The following is a 21,116-nucleotide window of genomic DNA, read 5'->3' as shown; positions in this document are numbered from 1 at the left end:
GAGGTTTTCTCTTTTTTTTTTTTTTTTTTTTTTAATAGCTTATAAGCTGTCATAAATACATACATTTTACTGTGGAATGATGACAATCAAGTACTGCTTTTAAAACCTTTTCCTTCTCATGTTTGTCTTTGCTATTACTTCAAAAATACACTAACATTTTTATAATGTCAGTGCAGGTCCAGTTTCTCAAAAGTTGGCTTTACTCTCTAGTTTTATTGATATTTGGGATGAGAAATCTCACTCTGCAGATTTGGGCATTTTGGGAATTTGTCAAGGAAATATGCTGAACTAGTAAGCTTGAAAAATGTTACTCAACATTTATAAAACAAAGACAAACATGAGCCATGAAAATGTAAACTGCCATACTTAGGTATTTCTGTCTTGGTGCTTTGCTCAATCCTTGTTGTCTATCAGTGTAGCCTCTATAAGTACCAGTGGCAGTGGTAGTCTTTATTTTGTGGACTGCAGCCACAATTTAGTCACTTTGAATGCATCATTGATGAATTGTCATGTTATAACTATTTCTTTTTGTTTAGGAAAAACTGTATAAACAGGTTTTTGAAATAGGTGTCCAAAAAGTCTGTAGAAGTAATGTGAAGATGCTTTCAGCGTGGCCTGTTTTTCAGATGTTGAAAGTGTACAGCTGTTCCCATGGGGAATGAAATTGATGGGGTTTGAAGATTATATGAAATTACAGTAACACTAACAGGAGCTGCTGAACTTTCAGTCTATGGAAATTGGATTATTTCAGTGGTTACAGTGTTAGAACTTACAGTTTTACATCTTATTGTCACTTAAAGAAAAATATTATCCTTGGTATTAAATTTTCGTTCTGCATTTATTAATACAGTGGTGATTTGGAATTTGGTCAGAAAATCTTTTGGTGTTTTTTTAAAGGAAAAGCAAGGAAAAAAAGCCAAAGTCAGAATTGGCAAATAAGCTATGGTAAATCCTGATAGCCCATATTTTCCAATCCTTTTATACTTAAGGAAAACATAAAAGTACTTGTATTCTTGCAGATGCCAAGTTATTTTTTTGAGCTGGTTTGCTGCAGACAGACTTGCTATTGTTTCCATTGCCTACAGGAAGGGATTAAATTCCTGTGCTGTGTTCATGAGGTGGTACTGAGAAATAGTATCCTACTGTAGCATGAGATAAATGCAGCATAATGTAATCTAATAATTTTAACATATTTGTATTTCATTAGGCAATAATGCAGCTTTACCAAAGTTGGCTGAAGAACTAGAATGTGAAACTGACTTGAGACCTGAAGAGGTATTTATGTTATTTTGAAAATTTTGGCTATACTATTTATTGTGTAATTATACATCTTGCTAGGGTTTCTTACTATATTTTTTTATTTTTGTGCAGCAAATTATTTGAACTTCAAAACTTTCAAAGGGTTATTTTCCAGATTATTCAGCTGTGCTTTCCTAAGCAGCTGGCATTTAAATTGTAGGCTGGCCCTGTTAAACTCTGGTAGAACCAATCCCTGTGCCCCCCAGCCATGCTCTTCCTGTGGCTATGACATGCAAGTTTGCTTTTTTCTAGAACTGGTCATACTGTATGCATGTTGCTTGTGATAATCCTTGTAAAATAGTCATACATGCCTTAGCACTTAGAGCTGACAGTTGTTAGTTTAGTTTTTTGAAACTGTAAACATACACCACTCTTTGTTTTGTTGTATCGGTCCCATGTCAGTCTTCAGACATGCCACTTCTCTACGTGTTTGTGGAACACTCGCTGCTGTTCTGTGCTGTGATAACTGTAGCCTGTTATATGCTGGAACAGAAGAGTAGGGCATCCTGGCTAATCCAGAGTATTGGTGCTCACAGTCACTTACAGCTTGTGTAAGACCAAAGCTGAGGCTGTTTGTGTGTCTGTGCTGTGGTCCATGCTAGCCAGGATTCCAGATGGGTTAATCATTCAGACATAGGGCTGGATCCATGTATTCATATCTTGCCAAACTCTCATGATAAACATTTTGAGGGAAAGCATGGTTCAGAGGCTCCCAGGCGCATCTGAAAGGGTGGATCTGCACAGGCTTACTGACTTCAGCTCCAGCGCAGACCAGTTGAGTATTTCTGAACCATGGTTTTGATGCCTGGGATGCACTTCCGGAAAGTCCACGTCAGCTTCAGTCTAGTAGGTTTTATTGATTTGAGTTCCATCTGCAAACACTTGTACTGTTTTCCAGCTTAAGATGGCCTGGAGTCAGCATAGCCATGTTCACATGGTACTGTATCTGAGTTTACAATGTTCAGATCTGACTTAATGCTATATGGAGCTAAGTTTACTTACCTATGCATTGGTAACATATAGCTGATCTGCAACTTGAACTGGAAAAAAAAAAAAAAAGTTGAAAAGAGTTCATTGTACCTTGTTATACGTTGCAGATACATATTTTTCTGTATATGTGAACATTTCTAGAATATTGGTCATTTTTGAAACTCAGAGTAGGCATTGCACCTTGACTTCCTGATATTTCTCTTGAGATCTGCTTGTTAAACTGAACTCTGGTGCCAGTGTTAACCCTGAGGTCAAGGTTATGGCACTGTACTGTGCAACAGTAATGTGACTAAGTTCTGCTAGTACTTATTACTGTTTGTATTGCTGTCTTAATAAGAACTTTTGAAGCCTGTTGTAGATTATGGTAAGCCAATGTTCATCATGACATGAGGAAGGGGAGTGAGAAATACTTGTTCTGGATGTCTGTGTTATTTTTGTTTCTTTTTTGATTTTATGTGTAGACACAACAACCTAAAAGTTCAAGAAGTGAAGAGGGATATGTGGATCTTCATGCTAAAGAGTTTCAAAAAGGTGACTTTTACACTTATAGCGGTTTACTTTTCACACTGATTTGACTGTTGCTTGTGATGGGGCAGGGGGTCTAGATTTGATGAGTAGAGGGATTGAAACAAAGCCTTCAGAAATCTTCTTGAAATGTCTTTAGGAGCTCATGTGGCTTTGCATTTGGCGTGTGGGAAAGAGGGGCTCAGGGTAGGTCAACCTTTTCTTCCAATATGGTATGCTGAAAGAAGGGTGGAAAGCATTTAGGATTTTAACAAAGTAGACTGCTAACATTCTGTTCAAAATCGGTAAATACAGAAAAACATTTGCTTGGGAAAAATTTAGAAACTCCCCCAAAGAATGGCTTTTTTCCTTCTAACTTAGAATATCTTTGTTTTGGGTGTTGTGACAGGCCCTTTGAGGGTATGACAACAGTAAATAGAGTATGACTTTAAGTCACAGAGGTTATAAAGGGATGATTTTTTTTTTCTCTCTCCAGAAGATTAAAATATTTCTGGACATTCACTGAGAGCTGAGGAACATTTATAAGTAGATAATCACCTAGCTAGAAATCTCAATTAGTCAACTTGGATCTGTACTCAGTAATTCCTTTTCTATGTATTAAACTAATCTTAAAAGGAAGAAAAAAAAAGTCCCTGTTTCCCAAAACCACAGTATTTTAAAATGTGTTGTAATCGTTTGGCTTTGTTTTTAAAGCAGAAACAAACCCTTACTTTGGTCCCATCTTGAGGGATTTCGTGCTCCAGATGCATTACAAAGGTGTTTACAGCACTACCAGATAAGAGTTAATTCTCAGTTATTCGAGTAACAAGTAAAACTGAAGTGAAATACGAGAGGTACCAGTGATGCTGCTGTATGTAGAGTCCAAAGAGGTTAAAGATGCATTTCCTCTTATGAAGGATTGCAACTGAAAACCTAAATGCTATGAAAGGACACACTGTAAAGCTCACTTGCCCAATTAGACATGCACCAAAATGAGTGTTTACCAAATAGAAGACAAAAATAGAAGTAAGGTGAGATGTGAGTATTGGTATAAAACCAGATTCCTTTTTATCCTTGTGGTAGGCCAAATTCACATACCTCGTTTAGTGGTGACATGTGTTCATGTAAGTGATAAGAGACATGCTCTGCTCACCAGAAAGAAAATGTAAACCCTTAGGAGGGGGTTAGAAGAATGTGGTCTTCAAGACAGCAGATCGAAAACTGTGATCAGATTTTCTGTACTGTGAGCTTTATTTTAAAAACTGGGCCACATCACTCAGTCACCCAGACAGTACTTAAAATTTAAAATGTGCAGATTGAACTAGCTGTGATAATCTTGTTCCATGTAAAATGTTTAACAAAAACCCATTTGTTGTGTAAATCATGTTGGATATGACACACACCGAAGAATAATGCTTCGTAGCTCTTGGTAGAGGGTTTTTTTCTCCCCCACCACACAACAATCTCTCTCTATATATATGCATGGATATATACATATAGCTCAACGTACGTAAAAGGAAGTTGTTTAAAAGACAAATGTGTGTCCTGTCATGAATATGAACAGCAGACACAGTAGTTTAGTAGTCCAAGATTCCTTGGAATGTAAACAAATCATTGCTGGTTGAGTGGGTAGGATCTAGCTCTTCATTTGACACTGCTTTAAAAATTGGAAGATGTTGTGCAACTGAACAGTATAGCTGTGGAAGAATTGTTGCTAAAACATGTAGATTGAAGAAATGAGCTACTAATTATATAAAATCCTATGTAGAATAGAGTGGTTTTACTGGATCATAGATTTATGTTCTTATTGTAGCTGAAACACCACTCAGAATGTTTTAGGTTTGTTTTTGTTTTTTTTTTTTTTATTAAAATATTAATTCAGTGCCCTGTGAATTAGACTTCAAGGGTTTTGTAACACATTTGATGGTGCAGCATTTTGAAGATTTTCTTTATGTATCTACATGAAATGGCTTTTAAAGTTATTGAAATTTTTCAAAAGTGCAAAGGACTCATCAGTTCTTAATTCATAATTATTTTCCACATTTTTGTGGTATGGAAGGGTAAGGCTCTACTTTATCCGAGCCAAAGTTAAAGCACAGTACAATCTAGCAACTGGACAGTTTCTGTATGTGCACTGCATCAGCTGCAGATCTTACTAGTACAATTACTCAAACTCAGGTGTATGGAAGCACAATGTTACAGCATAGTTTTCATCACATTTTACTTCATCCCATGATCCAGCATCTAAGATTGTGATAAATAAAATTCAAGTTAATTCAAATGCTAGAATTATATTGGAAAAGTCAAAGTTTCAAAGATGGCAACCTCATGATTACCTGTATTTTAGCCATAAAATTATTCTCAGAAAATGGCTTTAGAAATCCATATTATTAAAGGTTGGATGCTTCTCATTTCCAACATTGCAAGTAAATTTTATATAGTTTCAGTTACTCTGGAATCCTTTCAGGAAGGCGAGGTAAAAGATACTATGACATTTTACTCTTGCTTAGTTTTTCTGATTATTTTTGTAATTATTTTTTTAATAGATTTGCTGCAGAGGAATATTGCTTTAGGAAGAGAAACTTGTCATGTAAGTTCTTGAGTTTTAAATTTACTCTCTGAAGTCTGTGCTGCTTTTTCTTCTTACTTGCATTTACTTGTATTTACATTAAATATTCTCTAAAGGAAAATATTATTTTTGTATATACAGAGCCTATGTATATTGAGACTGTGCAGCTGTGTAGGTTGATGTCTAATTATTCTTCCAAATTTGCCAGTAAATAAATCTTCTTGTATTGTTGTTCCACAGTCTATAACTATTTCAAGACTGTGATTAACTGGCAGGAAAGAGAAACTTGATTGTCCTCATTGAGAATAGAGGACGAAAATAGGGATTTTTCTTGGGGCTTTTGATGATGACTAGAAACCTGTTCTTCTAATGCAGTCTGCTGTGGTTTCACGAGAACTCGCAGCTTGTAGGTATAAAAGGGATGACTGGGAAAGTTGCAAATGTAAAGTGTTTCTTATGAAGCAGAAACAAGATGTAGTACAGATGACAAGCTAAAAAGTATTTGTCATTTCTTCGACTTGTAGTAAATTTATTTATTATTGTATTGTAATGGTGGTTGGCCACATTTCTGGTGCTAGTGAGCTGCTGCTTCTTTTTCTGCATGTAGGAGACTGTCCTTTTAAATCAAGAAATATTTTGTGAGAATTGCCCTGATAAACTGCTTTTAAAGCACACAGTAGGGTGCTTAATTGTAACTGAGACTTTTATCATTAAAAAATAGAAATTAGAACTTCTGAAAATGCTGAGTCAGAAGTTCTTTCATGGTGCTATCCTATAACAGTAACATTACTTGAGCTCTAGGAATAAATTGTTTTTGTGATACTGTTACGTGCATGTTTTACTTGAAAGTAGTAAGTAGAAAAAACTCTCCCTTTTGTGTTTATAACTTTATGGAAAAAAGAAGGTAAGGAGAGAGCTGTCTTTGTGTTTTATGTGTAGGCAGAAAACTTGGATACCCAGATAACTGAAGAACACAGATCCGGAGATACACAATGTAAATCTTCAGGAACAATGGATAAAGAAAAATGTAAGTCATACAGAACTATGTGAATTTGTGTAAAATTTTTCTGCTGCACAACAAAGTTCTACAGCAATTAGGCCATAAAATGGTATTTTGGAGAAAACAATAGAAAGTTGGGAATTCTAAACTCCAAAACAGTTGTACTTCCCAAACCAACTTTTTATAGTACACTTATCATATTTGATAAAAATATGGTAACAAATTTACTACTGCACGGAAGAGCGTTTAGTAGCTTTTTTGATCATAAGTAAACAAACTTCTTCTCTGTAGTCTTTAAAATAATTACTAATTTTATCCTTTTTAAATAAAACACAAGGAGGGAATACAAAGCCAAGGAATGCTGATCATCTCAGGAAAATCTAGCCATTCAATAGACTTTGAGGCTGGATGCTTCCTTCTGTTAGATTGGAAAGAACTAAGTTTTACTGTAACCTTTTATCTGTCTAGAAGTAAGAAGTGAGAAGGAAATCAGTCCACTGAGTGGCAGAAACATTTCTAAGTCAAAATTAGATAAAGTTAACTTATCTCTAAGTTAAACATTTTGTTGACATAATGAGACTGACTGTGTAACGTCTATTCACGCCCCACTCTCAACTGCTTTTGTCTTTTCAGAATCAGAATAATTTTTAAAAAGGATAATTAATTGTCTTTTTTATAACAGTTTTTGTTCTGCTTGTAAGAATTTTGATTTGATGAAGTGAGGGATTAGAAGCCATGCCCCTTTTCGAAGGGGGGTTAGCATAACATTCTGTCCACATTTTTGTAAATAAGATGCTTCTTTTCAGAATCTTTTGAATCACACTGAGCTGATATCAAAGTGATATCAAAATCTGGCAAATGCAGAAGACGCTTTTTTAGCACTTGAACTGTTGTTTGTTTTTGAAGGCAACCAACCGATTGCTCAGGATGTGAGAAAAGATGATGAAGAAAGTCAGTGTTCTGAAATGAAATCTGATAACATCAAGGTATTTTCGAGAACATTTTTTTAATGTTCTGCAATTTGTAAACTAGATGGAAGTTTTTATTTCTGTATCAGTTTATTTTAGGAGGTATTTTCATTATTAACAGTAAGCTACTTTTGCATTGTCTTAAATACAAATAAAATGACTACAGAATGATATTCCCTTTTCAAGGCAGAGATAATTAAAAAAAAAAGTCAGGAATCTGTGTGGTGCATAGCACCTGAATCCCTTTGAGGTGTTGTGAACTGATTTGCATACTAGTGAGGAGCTTGGGATTGCATGGAGAACTGCTGGATCCCAGCTGTCCAGTCAGTTCATCATCTTCATGGTTGTACTGATCTGACATCTGCAAGAGGGTGTCAGCCTGTACCTGACTTCTGAGTCTGCTCTGATCCATTCTAAGTCAAAACAGGAGTTCAGAACGAAATAGGTGTTCCTGTTAAGAGTAAGACTGTCTCACCCATTGATTCTGGTGAAGCTTCTCAGCATCAAAGCTTTTATAAGACATTACAAAATCTTGATGACTAGAATACTTATGTATTGGAGTGTGTGTTTGTTTTTAGTATAAGTAACTGACAATTTGTAGTAAGATGTTATTTTTTTGTTGTTTCAAAATAATGTAGGAAGTTATTTCAGGTGATACAGCAGAAGTGTCCAAAGAAACTGATGTAAAGCATACACCTCCTAAAAGTACTATGGAAGAAAAAGGTAATGAAACTACCCATTCTGGGCAATTTTCTGAACCTATACTGAATGCTATTTGAATGATTCTGATAGAAATTAGGAACTTAATCCCAGTTTGATCCCAGCAAATACTTGCATATGTTCTCTAGTTGCTGTCTATTCTGTTACTTCTATCTACTAATGCGTTAATCCTAGTTTCTCGTATGGCGAGAGCAGATTTGATGTTTCTGCTATGCTGTTGCACATCCACTCCCTTATTGCTTCAGTATGTGCCTTGGGTAGGAAAGCTAATTGCAAATAAACAGATGGACAAGGAAACAGCATGATTGGCGTATGTGACAAGAACTTCTCCTAACTCTGACTACAAATAAGGCTGTCCTTTCATTAAAAAAATAACATGACATTTTCACAATCAAAATCTGTGCTGTTTGTTTCTGTAGAAAAAGCAACCAGGAAAGAGTGTGCAAGTTGCAATGTCGTAGTTGACTCATTAATTGCACTAAAATAAATAATAAAAGGTGGTGTGTCCACAGAGCTAATAATGGCGTTGATGTAACTTGTGTCTGTCTCTGTGAGAACAGTGTGAATATCTTCTTAATGTTAGTTTGACATATTGATAGATTTATCTTTCCAGTGAGCACGTTAAGAAGTCTGAAACTGTTCTGCAATGAGCTTGTATCCTCAGTTTCCTGGTGGAACATGGGAGAAAATTGAATAGTGGCTTGTATTTGTCTTACCATTTTACAGTGGGTCACACTCTTGAGCTTTTGTTTTTACCTTAACTTAGAAGACCTCTCTAACTCATCTAGTGTTAGGGAAGCATTCTGGTAGACCACTATTTGCAATAAGGCAAATAGTGTTAATTTCTTACGGGTGTTTTTAGGGAATTTTGGGCTACAGAGTAAAATAACACTTTTAGTGAAGAGGTGGTGGCTTGTACCTTTTTCTTTGTCTAATTAAACAAAAGTGTACAGTTTCTCTCTTCTTTTTTTTTTTTTTTGTATGTGTGAAGATGAATTTACCATTGAACACGAAATGTCTGAAAAGGAAAAGCATGGTCTAGAATCAAATGAAAATTCTCCAGAGGTGAGTGGTCTTATTCATGTTAACTAACTGAGATAATGTAGGTTCACACTGAAAGTAAGTACTTTGTATATATTTTATTGACAGCAGTATTAAAACTTTGACTTCACCAACACAAAAATAGCTGTGAAAAGTCTTGTTTGGTGCTGTGAAGTACCAAAGACACACGTAGTTCTGTGTCAATAAGTATAAAACTCAAAGACCATGAGACATCAGTGGCTGATTATTAAAGTAGAAGGAACTCCTTTCATACATATCAGTACTTATAAACGGTATCAAAAGCAATTCTATTGAGTTGTGTTGTATAGAAATCTTGTTTTCTGACAGCCTCGTAATTGAGATGTGGACAGTTTAGTCACTAACAAATACGACTTGGCTTTACAAAAATGTTATCGCTGAACAACTTAAACTCTTTGTTATCTGTTAGGCATTTACTGGTGGTAGTCTACAGTGGTGGTTGTAAACAAGCGTCTGAACCCTAGATATTAAAATTGTTGCTAGTCCCTAGAAATAGACACGGTTCTCATCAAGACATTAGGTTTTGTCATTTGCTTTTTTGCCTCAAATTTGGAAGTAGAAGAAAATTTAAAGAATAAATTGTCACATTTGTTCACTCAAGGCTTGAGTTACTAAGATTCCTTGCCGGGGGAGACATCAACTAGACTTCAGCAAATGGTGAATGAGGCATTTTTTCCAATTTACAAGGAAAGAAGGTTAAGTCTGTTATTGGGAATTTTGTGATCTGAGATTATGGATCTTTATGATCCGAACATCTGACCATATTCTTTGTTTAAAGTTGTCTTTTGAAGCTTAAACTTCAAAGTAAGGGGCCTTTTTTACAAAAGGCCTTGTTTATACAGACAACCATCACCAACCTGTGTATTGTAATAACTAGGATATTGACTGTTTTAATGGCACTTGCTCAGCTGTTACAAGATACAAAGTTTGGAGTTCTCCTAAGACTGAAGAGATGTAGTGGGATATATGGGGTAAGCCAGCAGCACTTGAGATAGAGCTGTTGGGGGAAGGGAGCAGAAGGCACTGTGTTCTCAGGCATGCTTTGTGCCTGAGGCCAGCCACGGAGAGCTTTGTGTAATTAGGAGTTGTCTCGTTTCCTTTCAGCTCTATCAATGCATTTCATAGCAGGCAGCGTCTCTTCCTATGAAACCTGCCTCATCTATATTTTTAAACTGATGAGCACTACTTCTGCCAGTACCACATTCTGAAGTTAGCAGTAATCTTTGTATTATATTGCACAAATGCTAAATGTCCATTACAGTAGGTAAATTTTTTTTTGTCCTTTGCTTTTAATAGGAAAATCAGCCTGTAATAGTGAAAAGGAAAAGGGGAAGGCCTCGTAAATATCCTCTTGAAGCTATACAGCCTGGTGGTAAGTAGTTCATAATACCTGTGTGGAAAAACAAAGAAAATAGTGACATTCAAGTTCTGAATTCATATTTTTTCCCTCAGGTGGGGAGTCAAAAGCTGATATGAGCACTGGGAATGTAAGTGCCTTTATTTTGTTTGGGTGCATTTAAACACAGTAATTCAAGAGCCATTTATTTGTGAAACAGTTAATGATATTTCAGAAATATCTTATGGAAAACTTGATAATTGAGTTTGGTCTAAGCAAACAAAAGCTATTTATAGTATCTCCTAATATAAGTGAACTTCATAAGCAAAATATACTGTTAAGTCAGAGCACAGCAAATAACCTAGGAGGATCAAGTTTAGTACAACATGCCTGATACAAATCTAAGTGTTACGCTGGATAGCAAAATGCTTGTACACAGGGTGAAATTCTGATTGTGTGCACACATGTCTCTTAATTTGTGCTGAGAGTAATTTTGGTCTGAATATCAAGGGTGACTGTTTCAAAAATTTGAGATTATTTTTATCTCTACTGAACCTATCATAATAATAGCTTATAGTAAGTCTTAATATCTGTAAAATAAAGTATTGTGTAATACAGTTGTATTATCTGTATTACAGTGTGTACAGTTCATTCAAAAGATAGAGACGTGCTGGTTGGTAACTTAAGAGCTCGTGAAACGTACCTCAGCAATATCTTAATTTCAACCCCTGTGAAGTACATTCACGGCTAAGAAAGGGTTATTTTGGGACTGTTTCTGCAATTCAGTTGGATTACAGCACAGGGTGGTAATGGATCAGGCATATTTGTGAAGTCCAGCTAGTTGGATTTATTCTGGTGGTTCCTCTCTTGGGAAATCCTGTATGTCAGAATCAACATTATTGCGTAGAAAATAGGTGATTTTAACAATGAAGTTGCATTGAAACTCATGTTTTCTGCCTGTTTGCTTGGTAAGGCACTGGCTGGCATGGCTGTCAAGAAGTCTTGGGAATTGACCTAGGCAACAGCAGGAGTTTGTGTCCCTGCTTGGTCTGTGTCTGCAGCATTTCAGGCAGCCCTTTGAGTCCTGCCCTCTCAGCAGGTCTCATGGAGTTGTTTCAGAATTCCAGAGGAGGGCCATGAACATGGTCAGAGGGCTGGAGCCCCTCTCCTGTGAAGCCAGGCTGAGAGAGCTGGGGTTGTTCGGCCTGGAGAAGGTTCCAGGGAGACCTTAAGCAACCTTCCAGTACCTAAAGGGGACCTGCAAGAAAGCTGGAGAGGAACTTTTTACACGGGTGTATAGTGATAGGACAAGGGATAATGGCCTTAAACTAAGAGTAGATTTAGACTAGATATAATGAAGAAATTCTTCTCCATGAGGGTGGTGAGGCACCAGAACACGTTACCCAGAGAAGCTCTGAATGCCCCATCCCTGGAAGTGTTGAAGGCCAGGCTAGATGGGGCTTTGGGCAACCTGGTATAGTGGAAGGTGTCCCTGCCCATGGCAGAGGGGTTAGAACTAGATGATCTTTAAGGTCCCTTCCAACCTAAACCATTCAATGATTATAATTCCTAATTTTCCATAATATTTTTTCCCCAATACTAATTTAATTAAGTGTAATTTGAACTAGTGTGTTTTATGGTGTTTGGGATTGAGTTTGAGTTCTTCAGGGGTTTTTTAAGTTTTGTTTTCAAGTAAGAATTCAAACTAATTTTTAAATCCCCCTCAGAAATAGGTAGACCTTGGCATCCTCAGTACTGGAAAATAATCACCTTGTTCTAGGTTGATTATTTTAAAGGTCCTGTATCTCTTAGTGATGACTCATTGGTGTGTCAGTCAGTTACAGGCTGGCTTCAGGAGGAGCAATATCTGCCCTCCATTTGGGATAATGGTTCTGTAAGGTGAGATATTATCTTTGTGTGACAGTTTTCCCTAGGCTGCTTTGAGAACAAGTTGCTACTTCAAAGGAAACACAGATATCCTAGTGTAGTCGCTCAGTCATGAAAGCAACAGGATTTTTGGGACAGTCATGACAGGAGATTATTCAATTATACATAATTCTTTCTGCATTCTGAGTAAATACAAAATTCTGGTGACTTATAATTCTGCAAATCTGTGTGTGTGATTACAAAAGTGACTGCATGATTTCTTTTTTGCATTGTTGATAATTAAGTTTTCAGAAATGTATTTGACTGAAACTGCTTTTAACTGTGTCTTTTATTGCTATTACTTGAGTGTCAGATCAGTGCAACTGCTGTGATTTCTTCTGTGTGGGCTGATTTGACTCGTTTCACATTTTTATCATAAATGGGAAAAATGCGTGCTACTGTTAAGAAACTCCAGATTTTCTGTGTTCTTATTACAGTGTCCACATTTTCTAGATTTGCAGATAGGTTCTACTACAAATGGGAGCAAGTTTCTGTGTTTATGTAATACAATCCTGAATTTTTCTGATTTTCTTTAAAGAAACTACTTTTTTTTTTAAATTTCAGCTGCAGTTTCCTATTTTTGCGAATAGAGGAAAAATGCCTCAAACAGGTAAGGAAATTGTATCTGTTTTAACAAATAAAAGATGGAAGAAATAGAATAGGGTTTTTTAAGAAAACCACATGGGTCCTTGGCAAACATCATCTCTGGCAGTTAGTATCATCAATGTATGAAAACATCTGAGTAAACAGAACACGACAGATACGTCCCTAATTCTGCTGAGTTTTTGCTTCAAAAAAAGAGCAGCTTAATAACTTATTTCAAAGATGCCTCAGCACTGCTAAGTGCTGAATAATGGATTGCAGAATATAGCAAATAACTTGTTTATGTGGATAGACACACAGCAGAGCTTCAGAGGCAGGTAGGTACCCCATCAAACTGTTTCTTAGTGACTGCTTTCCATTCAATCCCACTTACTGCACTGTTTTAAAATTTCAAATTTTGTTCAGTTAATTGGATTATCTGTGGATACGTGTGTAAAGAACTTAGTGGTAGCTCAAGGGGCTATTTCCCCTTTCACAACTGCTGTAAGATCTTTAGAAGATGATCACTTAACTTTACACAAAAATGTACTTTTACTGCTTCAAACAAAAGTCAGATAAAGTGAGATACTTTTCTATTTCTCTATCTTGTTCATACATCTGTGATTTGTAAGAGGTCAAACTCTGGTGAATTGTAGATGGCATAGTCAATTTTTCACATGTATGGAGTCTGAACCGTACTGGTTGTTTAAACGTCAGTTTTTAATTATGGCAATTCCTAAAATAGACTTTAAAATCCATTCAGGAAGCAGACAAACCTGAAAGGCAGGTTAGAAAAGGGTTTGTAAACAAATACAAACATTCAGGCCACAAGTCTGAGAAAACAGGTCTTCAAAACAAATCTTCTGGAGTTTCCAAAAGTTTAGGTTTCTACAGAGATATTAATCTCGCTGCACTGCACATATGGACTATTTCCTATTTTCTCTGCATTTGTTAAAATGTCGGCTTTAATCCATATACACCAGAATTGCCTCTGGAGGGTTAGCTGGTTGTGTGGTACTTGGTTTCTATCAACTGTGACGAGAACAGACAAGAATGCAAGAAAGGTGTAAAAGTGCTTCCTGGTTTGCTTTTTAGTCAAAGGGACAGACACTTAACTGTGTACTTAAAGCTTGATTTAGTGTAAGTAACATTTCATTTTCCAGGTAAAAAGGCTGTTGATGTCACAGCAATATTAAGAAGAGTGTATGAAGTGGATTAAATATCCTGTTAAACTTTTCACCATAGGTTAGCATTCATGTGAGAAAAGGAGCTGAAAACACCTGACAGTGAAAAGAAAACAAAATGGAATCCCTCTGTGCAGTTCACTTATTCTGGAAATTCTGGGATGTTCTGCACAAGGGTTTGTGGTAGGGACAGACTCGCATGTAGGGTGAGAAGCAGAGAACTGCTCTTCAGTCAGTGCAGCTGATGCAGCTGAGACACATCTGGTTTCTGAAGGCAATGTCCCTCCATAACACTGATGCTGAGCTTGAAATTAAAATGATTTTGCACTAACCAGCAATTGCTGCTGTAAAGTTAGCAAGATTTTTAAATAATATGGCTTATTATTTTTCATTTATGTTGAGGCAAAAGTACTGCGTTCTTACATCCTAAAGAGAGGATTGTGTCTGGCAAGGAAGACATGTCTTGTACTTACATGGAGTATTCTTCAGTCAGAAACCATTTGCTACAAATTTGCCAAAATGTACCAGAATTTTCAAGTATCTGTGTTTTGAACACAGCAAAACTAATGTTAGACTTACTTTGTGTAAAATACTTAATACAGTGGACAGTCCTATGTTTTATTGTATCTCTTCACTGAATAATTAAACATCTTTGTGTGTTATTTCATTTGCTTTTATGTACAAGTTTTTTTCCACTTAACTTTAAAAAAGGAACTTCAAAAAACTTGTGTGTGAATTTTAAACTATGTTTCTGCTCTTTGAGATCTATTGACATCTATCTATTAACATTCTTCTGTCATTCTCTCAGTCTAATCAGCAATGGGTTTAGAGTTTGTGTTGTCTCTTGTGTAGCTTTCAGAAAACAAAAATAGGCAGCAATTTTATGACGGGGAAAAAAGGTGTAAAAACTTGCTTTTTTTAGGTTGCTTCTCTCCTCTTGCTAAGGATTTTTATCCTTGCAGTGTTGCAGATAATTCCATTTGACAAAGCTCAAAAGCTTTGTAAAATAATTTTTTCTTATCATGGAGTTAATCAGGGTAGAAGTGAAAGCATCTACCACAGAGAGAGGCCAGGCTGAGACATGGGTCTGAGAGTTATAAATGTATTTGAACATGCATAAGCCAGTCTAAGAAGTATTTCAATAGAGAAAGTCACATAATTTGCATGCCACATATTAGACAGGTTTTAGGTATTGCCTTGTGGAGCTACAGCTGCCTTGGTGCTTCACCATGGGCATCGTTAAGCGCTAGAACAGCTTGCCTGGGGGGACTGTGTTCCTGGAGACTTTCAGCATTGGATTGAACAAGGTCTTGAGCAGTATGATCAGATCAATTAATTTAGCCATGCTTTGAGCAGGAGGTTGGACTAGATGACTTCCAAAGGCTGCTTCCAAGCTAAATTTTTCTGTGATTCTGTAATTGGTTGACAGTACTTAGAAGGACTAAGTAACTTTTGCTTTTCCATTAAAACGAAACAGCATATGCAACAAAGCAATAAATAATGTCAGTCATATGAAGTCTTACTACTTTAAAAAAAAAATTAATCATTGTCCCAGTCTCTGTATATAACATAATACAAGAAAGCCGTATTCTAAATTAGATAAACTCTAAATGTTTCCTGAGCTTCTGTGATGTTTATGCAATGTTGACAGAATTGGAAAGAACTCCTTTTTAAACTGATTGGCAAAAGATTTGAAGTTCAGGATTAAGTCGTGTTCTTTCTTTTTAGGTACAGACACGTCTAGTAAGAAAGAAACAATAAATGTAAGTGCAGCCATTTTAATTTGTAAGTTTATAAGCAGTATGTAATGAAAAATGTCTGTCTTGTATTTAAATTAAGTTGTTCTTCCCTTACTTGCTTCCATTGTGTTTTTTCAGGAGGATGAAGCTGAGAAAGCAGAAATGATTGTGCGTAAAAGGGGAAGAAAGCCCAGGCGTTCTCTGGTTCAATCAGAGGAAACTGGTAAAAACATGAAACTCTACTATTCCTTAGAGAATGAGATTACTGTGCCTTTCAGTTTACTAATACCAACAAGATAAGCCTTATTCAATTTTCCTTTCTTGAGGAAAAATCATTGAGTTACAGCTAGTGTAAATATTATGTAAATATGTGTAAATTGCTGTAATCTTATGTCAGAATTGCTACATCCCAGATGCTTCTATAAAGCCTCATGAATTTTCTGTGAATTCTGGCTATGAGCTGCATAAGTAAACTATTGTGAATGTGTTAGCAAGATTAAGTCAAACAAGTATGAACTAAAAATGTTGACGCATAAAGGAAATGGAAAATTACTTACTTAAAATGGGGTTTGTGAGTAGAATACCTTTTCTAAACTTAGTGTCCATATCCTTTTGGAGGGCTTTTGAAAGATTATAGCACATGTGTAAAATTTTACATGGACAGAAACACTGGAGCCAGAAAGAAAACGTCGGAAATTAACGTCTTCTGAAGATGAACTAAAAGAGCAGGAGGAAGGTGAGGAAGAAGATGGTGAGGAAGATGATGAAGCACATTCCGGGGCCACAACTAGATCAGCCACAAGATTAGAGGCTCAAAGGTAATAGTGTGTAGAGACACCAATAGTAAGAGGTTTTTTCTACATTGCTCTCAGTTATTGTTGGGTTTGCTTGGGGTTTTTTGTTGCTTATGAGTTTGTTTGTTACTTTGGGGGTTTTACTTGTTTAAATTGATGAGAGCTTCCCAAATAATTCTGGTTCCAATTCTAGTATCACTTTTCTAGGGACGAAGAGAAAGGTGGGGAGGTGGGGAAACTGTTAAGGTCTCAATATATGTACTTGAATATAAGGTAAGAATTATTCCTGTTGGTAATCTTCATCCTAGTGATGTCTAAGAAGTTGGATCTGAGGACAGTTAGTTCTAATAGGTAAAAAGGGACCTATGACTTAACTGTGCAATTCACCATTTGATATTTGGAGTTGGAACAAGGTGAAAATATAATTTTCCATGTCCGTTTCTTTTTCCAAATATTGTCAAAGATAAATACATTAATCTGCAGCACTGGAGGAATTTGTTTCTAGCATGGTGATCTGCAAGCTCAGAAAGCAATTTTATTGCAAAAGACTAGTGTGGTAGCAAGAGTTCTGTTTTCAATTAGTCAGTCTTCATCTGACTGTAATAAAGCATCTGTATCTTAAGATGCTGCAAACAGTCTGCATTTTATAAGTAGCATTTGCGATAATTCTGTGGAAGGGGCTGTTTAAGCATTGCTGGGTTTTCATTTTTTCTGCCTTAAGTAACCTATTGCCCAAACTGTGAAGTTGTTTGCCCATAACCAGCTTTTCTGGTGGATATTGAAGCAAGTGTGAGTTCTGTCTTTACACTGGATAACCAAATTCTCTTTTCTTCTGCAGCCTGTCCACCTTTGCTGCTTTTGTCTTTCTGCTGATACTACAAGCTCTTTTTTTCAAACATGTACACTTATGTACCAGAATTATTGCAGATTTGTAACTATGATTTTTATTTAGTTAGATACTAAATACTGTCCGTAAAGTAGCCTTTTGATTCTACATTTTATATGAAAATACACAGCTTGGTGTTGCAGTTTGTGTCTTGAAGCATGCAAATGTTGGAGTTTATTCCACTCTTTCTTTTGGCAACTTTGATTTACTTGTTGCAAATACTGTGCAGTCTTAATTTTCTGCACTTGGAATGCAAGAAGAAAGTGACTTGGTAGAAGTATTTTGTTATATATACATTCATCATTTTTTTGTATTACAGAAAGCAGCCCAGCAAGCCAACTACACGTGCGACTTCTAAAGGCAGCAGTCCAAGTTCAGTTTCTCCTAGAAAACGACAGAACCTAGCAGCAAAAAAAAGATCTCCAAGTGATACAAAAGTTAATAAATCTCCTCCATTGACACAGTAAGTATTGAAGTTGAATCTACTTCTGTTATTTGTTTTGGAAGCCACTACATTGATCCTTTCCTTAAATAAAAGAGTGCTGCAAAATCTAAACAGCAGTCTAGCTTTGCTCTATTCTGTTCTTGTGTGATTTATAAAAGCTTTTAAAGGATTTTAATCTGTTTATGTTTCCTCTTTTTCTTCATTTCTTTAATGTTTGGAATACTAGAATTTTTTTCTTTCCATCCTCAGAAAACTCTTGGGGGAATCTGAAAATTTTGTTATGCAGTATTTTAACCTGAGCTGTGATTCTTTCCTGAATGGGAGGATGACCAGCTGTATTTCAGGTTAAAGCAACATATGATTACATGATTCTAATGCTTCAAAGATCTTTCTAAGATCAGCTGATAAAAGAGGAAAACCTCTGAGAGTCCTTATATCAAGTGTTGAAAATATTTCCCTTTCCCTCCTGCTCAACTTTTTAAAGTTGACATCCCAGTGTAAAATCCCAAGGGAGTAATAAATGTGATGCACAGTTAGTATTCATCTTGTAGTTTACCTGTAAAATGGGTTTTATGCCCAAATACATTTGGTTGTCATCCACTCTGAAATGTGGCAGTGTCTTCAAACTGAGCCTCAGGAACACGCGTATCGTGCTCTGATTGGCTGTCACAGTTCACCACGTGTTAATTACTTCGCATGGTTATGAATGGCCAGGAGTTTAAGCCACACTTAAAATTGGTTGCAGCTGAAATGTGATGGGTTTATACATGGATGCTTAAACAGAGATAAGGGTATGTGGTCTGCCCTGTACTCCCTCTTGTGTAAGCAAGACTATTGCTATTCTGCTGTCTGTGATACAGGATACAAGATAACATAGTTCATTATATTCTGTTGTAATCCACAAGTCTTTCTGAAAGAAAATGGAGTAAGGAGGAGAGAGCTCTAGCCCCAAATTCTACTTCTGGCGCACTATTCAACATACAGAACTAGTATGTATTACCCTGCCAAGATGCGATGGGAGTGTTGCAAGGTCGCCCTATGGAGAGACCTGTGTTTGTATAATGTTTTGGTAGAAGGCTTTTAAATAATCTATCCTGGTAATTCGTCAGAGACAGACAATTAAGTTGCATCCTCTAAACAGGATTGTGCCTGGCCACGCTTTTATTTTCAATAGGTCCTACCGTTGTTAAAATAATTATTAATAATGTGTTTCAGGTTAAAGGTGCAGTCTACCAAGCGTAAAAGGGAAGACAGCCCAACAGCGGTACGGAGGAAAGGCCCACAGAAAACAGAGGAGACACCAGTCAAGAAAGCAAAACGATAATCTTTACCAGCTGGTACTGTTCATGGAAGAGTCAAGAAAAAAGAAAAAATAAATCTGTGCTTCTATTTTTTTTAAAGCAAAGGGATTTGCACGTGCTTGTTTCAGAGCTCTAAGTTAATCAATGCAGTACTTTTTAAGTTACATTTTAAACAGCTTTATAAACTATTGTTTATACAGAATATTATGTACATTTATTTCAAATGAAAAATAAGTTTACTTTGTATCTGAATGAAAAACAAAGTAGTTATATATTTTATCAGTGACTTGGAAAGTTGGGATTTCCCAATGTGACATGCTAATGCAGATGCTTCCAACCCACGAGGCACCCCTGGGCCTACTAATACACTTTGTACATAAACTTGTAAAAATAGGTTGTATTTTACTCTGTGTATGAATCTAATCAATGATGGACATTTTATTTATTATATGGAAAGCATTGGTCTGTAAACTTTAGTATATACCCTAGGTTTTTTTAATTATATATTTTACATTCTATGCACATGTCAGTAGGAAACTTCCCGTCTGCTCCCCCAGGGCTGTCTAAAACCTGAAGTTCTCTAAAATATGCTCAGACAGTTGATAAAGTATTTTTCTCGCATGCGTTAAAGTAGTTTAGCATAGTGAAAGAGACTTGGCTCCTTTCTGTTCACATTTGTGGCAAAGTATAAAATTTAAAATGTAATCTTACTCGATTATATTTTCACTTGTGAATTTACTACCAAACTCAAGAAATAAATAGTATTAGGTTAGATTTACTCACAGTCAGCCAATGCTACCCTGAAATGAAACAGTTTTATTTTGCAACTGAACACCTGTTCTTTCAGTATTTGTCTTTTTCAACAGAGGGACCCATTGAAGTCAAATGTCACTTCTAACTATAGAGCTTCAGCATTTTGTGTTACATTTTATACACCGGTATTAAAAATAAAACCTGGTATTATTGCCAGAATCTTTTTTTAATGTATATTAACTCTGGTTAAGAGCAAATGTTCAAGTGAAGTTGTATATAAAGTTAAACTTTTCTTATGATCAAATGTGTCTCTTGTTATGATGTGATGAGTTGCCAAACAATCTGAGATTATTTTAAGTGTTTTGTTGATATTCTGGTTTATAATTAAAAAGCATTCAGGGGGGTTGGAGTTTTACTTTTTTTCTTTTTCTCTTTTGTGAGGTTTGTGTTTTGGGGTTTTTTTTGAACTTATTGTAAGGCAGATGTTTCCGTCAGATATTCTGCTTGGTTTCTTACTGAGATTTTTATATAAAAATTATAAAATGTTTGTCAAAAATCTGAGTTGCCATATTTTATTATCCTTTAGTTTTATTTCTGTGGAACTTGTTTTTATAAATGTATTTGGCTGGAGCCATATTTGTAAGCTTTACCTGATAAGTATCTTTAAATGTTTACTGGTGCATATATTTTAGGTATATAAACAGTAGGGAAAGGACCTCACCATTTACCAGGCCTAGTACACTACAAAAGCAGGTGCACACAAGATTTTTTCCTGAGCAAACTTGAGTCTAAAAGAAAAGACCTCTTTGCTCCGAAAATTAACTCCTTTTAATTTGTACCTTAACTTCGCTGCAATACTAACACGAACCTTGCTAACATACTACTGGTACACAGCTGTATACTACTAACACAAATGTTTATGCAATTTTTCATACACAGATGTAGGATAAGTTGATTATTTTCCTTTATTTTTTCCTTTTTTTCCCCTTTGCCCCCTGCAGTAGGTGTAGACCAAAATATTGTAGAGTTCTTCTCAGTTG

General features: G+C 36.0%; 1 protein-coding gene across 1 annotated transcript in view; it reads left to right on the top strand.

The window, feature by feature from the left end:
• BOD1L1 (biorientation of chromosomes in cell division 1 like 1) overlaps positions 1-20,632 on the top strand; it is a 37,120-nt gene extending 16,488 nt beyond the window's left edge. The window contains exons 11-25 of the mRNA XM_065837947.2: positions 1,208-1,275; positions 2,751-2,820; positions 5,340-5,383; positions 6,302-6,389; positions 7,269-7,348; positions 7,969-8,053; positions 9,042-9,115; positions 10,427-10,502; positions 10,583-10,617; positions 12,957-13,002; positions 15,887-15,921; positions 16,036-16,120; positions 16,562-16,715; positions 17,897-18,040; positions 19,238-20,632. Coding sequence (XP_065694019.1) covers positions 1,208-1,275; positions 2,751-2,820; positions 5,340-5,383; positions 6,302-6,389; positions 7,269-7,348; positions 7,969-8,053; positions 9,042-9,115; positions 10,427-10,502; positions 10,583-10,617; positions 12,957-13,002; positions 15,887-15,921; positions 16,036-16,120; positions 16,562-16,715; positions 17,897-18,040; positions 19,238-19,346 — 1,193 coding nt within the window. The 3' untranslated portion in view covers positions 19,347-20,632. The remainder of the gene's footprint in view (positions 1-1,207; positions 1,276-2,750; positions 2,821-5,339; positions 5,384-6,301; positions 6,390-7,268; positions 7,349-7,968; positions 8,054-9,041; positions 9,116-10,426; positions 10,503-10,582; positions 10,618-12,956; positions 13,003-15,886; positions 15,922-16,035; positions 16,121-16,561; positions 16,716-17,896; positions 18,041-19,237) is intronic.
• Positions 20,633-21,116: the final 484 nt, after the last annotated feature.

The sequence above is a fragment of the Patagioenas fasciata genome, chromosome 4 (assembly GCF_037038585.1).
Source record: "Patagioenas fasciata isolate bPatFas1 chromosome 4, bPatFas1.hap1, whole genome shotgun sequence".
Classification (NCBI taxonomy): Eukaryota; Metazoa; Chordata; class Aves; order Columbiformes; family Columbidae; genus Patagioenas; species Patagioenas fasciata.
The sequence above is the reverse complement of the archived record's forward strand: the minus strand, read 5'-3'. Positions and strand labels throughout refer to the sequence as shown.